This window comes from Haliaeetus leucocephalus, unplaced genomic scaffold, assembly GCF_000737465.1.
Source record: "Haliaeetus leucocephalus isolate CR32 unplaced genomic scaffold, Haliaeetus_leucocephalus-4.0 Scaffold190, whole genome shotgun sequence".
Classification (NCBI taxonomy): domain Eukaryota; kingdom Metazoa; phylum Chordata; class Aves; order Accipitriformes; family Accipitridae; genus Haliaeetus; species Haliaeetus leucocephalus.
The window spans coordinates 634463-640850 of record NW_010972626.1 but is presented as its reverse complement, the minus strand read 5'-3'; the positions used below and the strand labels follow the sequence as shown (position 1 = coordinate 640850).

The following is a 6388-nucleotide window of genomic DNA, read 5'->3' as shown; positions in this document are numbered from 1 at the left end:
CGCGGAGGCGCCCCCCCCCCCCCCAAGATGAGTGTGCACCCAACCGTGGGGCTGGGGGCTCCCCCCGGGATGAGCGTGCGCGCCACGGTCCATCTGACAGCCACTGTGTGCCCTCACGGCAGCCCAGATGTGACTGGCATTGGGCTGCAAAGCGCGTCAGTCTGGCAGAGTGTGGGGATGAGTCCAGCCATCACCCACCATCATCGTCCAAATCGGCCGAGTCCCCTCGCCCGGGCACTGGGGAGGGATTTGGGGCGGCCCCCTCTGGCTCCCGAACACCGAACCCTTGCGGTGGCAGCGGTGGCGGTACTGGGGCCACACGCGGTGGCATCCTTCGGGCTTGGCGGTCGCGTCCCCATCCAGAGGAGCAGCGCACCGGGGGGCCACCCTCTCCCAGGCAGTGGGTGACCGGCTCGAGGGTCCCTGCCAGTGGTTGTGGGGGGGACAAGCGGTGCAGGGGACGCTCTGTGCAAAGGGAGCAGGAAGGCCGCAGTGCAGCGGGGAGATGCTTGGCCTCCCCCAATACCCGGCAGCGTCTCCGTTGGGCGGCAGGTCAAGACGCTTTCGGGCAGCAGAGCCAGAAGTGGCGATGTGTTGCCAGTGCCCACACACCCAGGAGGAGCCCCGTGATGCCTCTGCAGCCTGGGATAGCCGGGACAGGACTGGTGCCATCCCTGTGCCGCCGTGACCCCCCATCGCAGGCGCTTGAGCCGCCGCCACCCCATGGCCGGGCCACGGCCGCTCCCCACCACAAAACGCTCTAAAAATAACGCAGGGCTGGGGGGAGCGCCCGCGCCTCCAGATGTTGGCCAATAATGCGCTGGCGCGGAAGGAGAGATGCCCCGATTTGACTCAGCCCGCCATTCCCCGCTGCCGTCGGACCGCGGGTGCTCCCTGCCCGGCTCCCTGTGCCCATGCCGGCGGTGGCGGTGCCTCCCGGTTGCTACGCGACACCCGCGCGGGCGAGCTGCCACGGCTCACCTACACTTTATTTATTTTAACGCTCGTTTCTCAAGCCTTTGTCATTTTTAACAAGAAACTGGCTCTCCATCACCGAGGCGAAGGCGTCTGCCAGCCCGGCCCCCTTCCCGAAAGCTGTTCTCCAGCTCCTTGTGCTGGCCAAATTTTCAGGGGTGCTCCGTTTCTCCAGAAGACCACTTTGCTCCTGAGCACCCTCTCCCTGTGCGAGCCCTTTGCTTCCCCATGTAGCACTGCAGAGAACGAGCACAGCTCATGCCACATGTGGGATGCTCCGGGCCTGACCACCGGCATGCCGTCTCCCCCTGCTCCTGCCCTGTCACCCCGTGCCAGCGGCGCTGCCAGGGGAGCCGGACACCCTGGCCTCGTCACGGGGAGCTGCTTTAACGAGGTCACTGCCCGCTGCCACTCTTGATTACCCTGCTAGGCACAGCAGTTATTTTGCGTGCGGGAAACAGCGTCACTGCGCCGGTGCCAGCTGTGCCGCCAGTGAGCCACGGCATGCCCAGCCTGGGATGGGTTTTTAATCAGTTGCGGGGGGACCCTCGCTGTGCGACAGTCCCAGGTGGGGATGGGGGATCGCCACCACACCTACCAGCCCACGCGGACGGCATGCTCGGTGGCACGCGGATGCATGAGATGGCATTTTGGGGCTTTCCGGCAGCTTTCCTAACAGATCTCTGTCTTCCAGGAACCTCGGGAAGTCGGGGCTGCGTGTGTCCTGCCTGGGCCTGGGTAAGTGCTGGGGTTTGCCGTGGCCCCTCCACAGTTCCTCTGTCCTGCGCCTGGTGCCGGCATTCCTTGTCAAGGGCAGCGCTTGCCTGGTCCGGCGATGCTTTGCGAAGGGAAGGAAAGGGTTTTCCTCTGGCCCAGCGGCGGTTTTGAGAAGCGGCCCAGAAGTTGTCAAATTATTTTCTCTTTTTCTTCTCCAACATGATAGGAAGTGACCGGGCTATGCTGGGAGCGCCGTGCCGCACGCGGCGGGGCCAACTGTGGCCGCTGCGTGCCGGGGCTGTGCCAGGGCAGTCGGGGCGGGTGGCCGGGGGCTCGAGGCAGCAGTGTTCGGCGCTCGCCGCGTTCACTGTGTGTGCACCCTCTCTCCTCCGCAGGGACGTGGGTGACTTTTGGAGGGCAAATCACAGATGAGGTAAGGATCGCACCCCCTCGCCCCGTCCCTCCCCAGCCCTTCCCGAGTGAAGTGGGGAATGGATGGGGCCGGCACAGCCACGGCTGCTGGTTTTGGTGCATGTGGCGTGCCAGAGCTCATCAGCACTCACGAGCGTGTGCCTCTGCGCTCCGGCTCTCGGCCACCCCCTTTGCCGACCCTCCCTGCTCTCCCCTCACAGATGGCAGAGCAGCTGATGACTTTAGCCTACGACAACGGCATTAATCTCTTTGACACGGCAGAAGTCTACGCTGCCGGCAAGTAAGTACCCCACTTCAGCAGCGGCACAAGGGGCCTCTCACCGTGCACCCTGGACTCCAGCACCTCCAAACTGCGGCAGTGCTGGGAGTCTCCGGCTTTGCTGGCTGCAAAGCGGCGGGATGGGGCAGCGAGCGCTTGCTCGCAGAGGGGTCACAGCTCGTGCGGTTCTGGGCTGCCTGTGCCACACAAGCGCAGCCGTGCACCCTCCCTGGCACGGCAGACCGCACCTGTGCCCAGGTTACAGTGCCCCAGAGGCATCACGGCGTGCCCACGCGCCCACTTAAAAACGGCAAGCTCATGCATCGGGGAGGGGGGAATGGTGTCCCTGCGGCCACCACGTTTGCCTCTTAGTCTCCTGGGGACCGAGGGCCATCCCTGCTGGCTGCCACCGCTCCCCATGGCCGCAGCAGCCAGGGTGCCGGCAGCTGACCTCCCCTTCTCTTGTAGGGCCGAGGTGGTGCTGGGGAACATCATCAAGAAGAAAGGGTGGAGGTAAGCCGGACTTCATTCCAGTGCGGCAAAGCCATCACGGCGGTGCTGATGGGCTGGGTAAAACCGGTGGAGCAGCCCTGGGCATGAATGCACACGGGGCTTTGCAGGTGCTGCTGCTGATGACCCTCTTTTTCTCTCTGCAGACGGTCCAGCCTGGTCATCACCACCAAAATCTTCTGGGGAGGAAAGTAGGTAGCGCACCCACCCCGCGGCAGAGCGGCTGGAGCGTGCCAGGCTCTCACCCACCTTTCCTTTTCCAGGGCTGAGACGGAGAGGGGCCTGTCCCGAAAGCACATCATAGAAGGTAGGGATGCTTGCCAGGTGCTGCCGGCCTCGGCGCCAGGCTATGCCTCCACCGGCTGCCTCGCCAGCTGGTGCCACCACGCCTGACGGCGCCCTCGGTGCGGCAGGTCTGAAGGCGTCACTGGAACGGCTGCAGCTGGAGTACGTGGATGTGGTGTTCGCCAACCGGCCCGATCCCAACACACCAATGGAAGGTGAGTGCCACGCCACGGTGCCACGCTCCTCCCTGCCGCCTTTTGTTGCCGTCGCAGTTGGTTTGTGCCAGGCTTTTATCTAAGGGCATTTTCCCTTCCCGAGCAGAAACCGCTCCTCCACCGCCACGGTCAGCCCACGCCGCGGTTAAGCCTCTGCCACCCCCAGCCCAGCACCGGGACCCTCCTTGGGCTGCGGCAGGGATGGGTTGGTGGCACGGCAGCAGGTCGCTGACCCCATCCCGGCGAGCCACTCGCTCTGCTCCGCTGGCAGTGGCCAACTGCGCGCGCTCTAAATCTCTCTTTTATCACCAGGGGACCCATTTAGTTCCTCCAAGTCCAGGACTTTCATCGTAGAAGGTACTCTCTGCCCGTAGAAGGGCCGCTGCCTGTGTCCCAGCGGCATTTCCTGGGGCAGAACCCCCACTCCTCTGCGATTTCCATCCCGTTCCCTCCCACCCCGAGCAAACCCTGCCATAAAATGCACAGGCAGCAGCAGCAGCACAACAAAAACAGCCCCCCGGCCCCTTCAGACCATCTGGCAGTTAAAGGGGACAAGAGCAAAGAGGGTCCCCAGCCTCCTTGCCACGGGGCACCCTTTGCAGCCGTGCCGGGGACCGCGGCAGGGTCTCTCCTCACCACAGCAGCTGTGAGCACGCCGGGGCGTGCGCTCCGGTGCCGGCCAGGCAAGCCTTGCGCCCCTCGCTCTCCCCGCTGCCTGCCTTTGGCTGCAGGAGTGCGCCTTGGCTTGGCCCCAGCCCGCATGGCTCAGGGACGGCTCCCCTGAGACCCCCGCGCCCTGCACGTGGGGTCCGGGCTTCCCTCCCTCTCCTGGGTCTCGGCACACGGGCGACGCTTCAGGTCCCTCTCCCACAGTGATGCCAAGCGTGGTGCCGGTGCTGGTGCCCTGAGGGGTGCAGTGCCAGGAGCCTCGGGCTGCTCTCTGTGCCGGGAGAGCCCTGGCATCGCCGGCAGCATGCCAGGGTCAGACGTGGTCCCTGGCACGTCCCGAGTGGCTGCTTCCTCCATCCCTATCCTGCTCCTCTGAAAGCATCCTCCGGACACAACCCAGCTCCCGCCTTGGCGTTGGGGAGCGGGATGCTCACCAGCTGTCGGCACGGCGCGAGCCCCCTTCTGCTGGCACGTGCCCTGCTAACCCCTGCCTGCCGCTCTCCCCTTCCCTCCTGGCAGAGACGGTGCGAGCCATGACCCATGTCATCAACCAGGGGATGGCCATGTACTGGGGGACCTCGCGCTGGAGCTCCATGGAGATCATGGTAGGGGCCCAGGGGCGGCCGCGGCAGAGCAGCCCTGGTGCTGTTGGTGATGCTGATTTAATTAGACAGCAGCTGTCAGGAGCCGAGCGCTTGCAGATGCGCTTAAGCCGTAATTATTTTTCGAGGTGGCTGCTCAGGGCTTGGCCGGGGGGGCTCAAGGTGGGGGGTGGGGGCTGGCAGGGCACTGAGGGTCCCGGCTCTTCGGCAGGAGGCGTACTCGGTGGCCCGGCAGTTCAACCTGATCCCGCCGATCTGCGAGCAGGCTGAGTACCACATGTTCCAGCGGGAGAAGGTGGAGGTGCAGCTCCCTGAGCTCTTCCACAAGATAGGTACAGTGGTGGGGGTCCTGCCCCAGCCCCCCCTCCCCACAAAGCACAGTGCTCCCCAAAGCCTGGTGGGGCACAGCGCGTGTCCCTGGGGGAGCTGGGGGGCAGCAGCATCACCCCCCCGCTCTGCTCTGCCCTCAGGTGTCGGAGCCATGACCTGGTCCCCGCTGGCCTGCGGCATCATCTCGGGGAAGTACGATGGGGGGATCCCCCCCTACTCCCGCGCCTCGCTGAAGGTGAGCCCCGCTGGGGGGGCTCGTGACGGGACAGGCAGAGCCAGGGGAGCAGGAGGTCCAGGAGCCATGACCTGGGGCGTTTGGGGATGCCCTGCCTGCACAAGGTCCCCATACAGCCCGGTTCCCCCATGACACCCCCGCTGAGCCCCCTCTCGCCCTCCCAGGGATACCAGTGGCTGAAGGACAAGATCCTGAGCGAGGAAGGTCGGCGGCAGCAGGCGAAGCTGAAGGAGCTGCAGGCCATCGCCGAGCGCCTGGGCTGCACCCTGCCCCAGCTCGCCATCGGTAAGGGGCTGGGGGGCGGTCCAGGAGTACCAGGGAGCCGTTGGGGGCAGCTGGGCCACGCTCAAGCTCTACTTTCCCTCCTGCCCCAGCCTGGTGCCTGCGCAACGAGGGCGTCAGCTCCGTCTTGCTGGGTGCCTCCAACGCCGACCAGCTGATGGAGAACATCGGAGCAATACAGGTCAGCGCGCGCCGGGGGCGGCTTCGCAGCGAGAAGCGAACAGACCCTGCTCATGGGGCTTGAACGGGGCAGCGCCTGCCTGCACATGCTTTGCTGCTGCAATGCATGCTGCTCTAACGCGCTGCGGAGGGAAAGGAGGTTGCAAACCTGGCTCCAAACAAAAAAATTAGGGGTTTTTGCTTGATCTGAATGTGAGCGGCAGACGTGAGGCTTTGCTGGGCTGAGAAGGCAGGGGAGGAGCCCAACCTAGGCTTTCTGTAACTGGGTTGCTCAGCTGGCACGCTGGGGCTTGTAGCATGGAGGTGGTGGGGTGGAGGCGGTGAGCGCGGCACGGCTGTGTGCCGCCGCCGGCTGCATCCCCCCCGCATGCACCACCAGCGTGATCCTGACTCCCACTGGTGTCCCGTCCCCCCCAGGTCCTTCCGAAGCTGTCGTCTTCCATCGTCCACGAGATCGATAGCATCCTGGGCAACAAACCCTACAGCAAGAAAGACTACAGATCCTAAGCGCGCCACCTGCCGCGCAGCCCTCGCCGCCCGTTCGCTTGCTTACGCTTTGTTGGAGCAAAGTGGAGAGTGTGGTTTGCACCGCAAGCCCGACGCGCCGAGAGCCAGCGCTCCCGCCCGCGCTGCCCCGGACCACCGCACCGCTTCCACCCGACATGGCTCTGGAGCGCAGGGACGGCCGCCGGCGGGG

At 65.2% G+C, this 6388-nt stretch overlaps 1 protein-coding gene across 2 annotated transcripts in view; it reads left to right on the top strand.

The window, feature by feature from the left end:
• Positions 1-6331, top strand: part of KCNAB2 (potassium voltage-gated channel, shaker-related subfamily, beta member 2) — a 13452-nt gene extending 7121 nt beyond the window's left edge. For both annotated transcript variants that reach the window (XM_010565361.1, XM_010565360.1), the window contains exons 2-14: positions 1670-1713; positions 2088-2125; positions 2325-2404; positions 2852-2896; positions 3040-3084; positions 3157-3200; positions 3307-3393; positions 4582-4667; positions 4876-4996; positions 5135-5229; positions 5394-5514; positions 5604-5692; positions 6109-6331. In XM_010565361.1, the coding sequence (XP_010563663.1) occupies positions 1670-1713; positions 2088-2125; positions 2325-2404; positions 2852-2896; positions 3040-3084; positions 3157-3200; positions 3307-3393; positions 4582-4667; positions 4876-4996; positions 5135-5229; positions 5394-5514; positions 5604-5692; positions 6109-6198 (985 nt within the window). In that variant the 3' untranslated portion in view covers positions 6199-6331. The remainder of the gene's footprint in view (positions 1-1669; positions 1714-2087; positions 2126-2324; positions 2405-2851; positions 2897-3039; positions 3085-3156; positions 3201-3306; positions 3394-4581; positions 4668-4875; positions 4997-5134; positions 5230-5393; positions 5515-5603; positions 5693-6108) is intronic.
• The last annotated feature ends 57 nt before the right edge of the window (positions 6332-6388 follow it).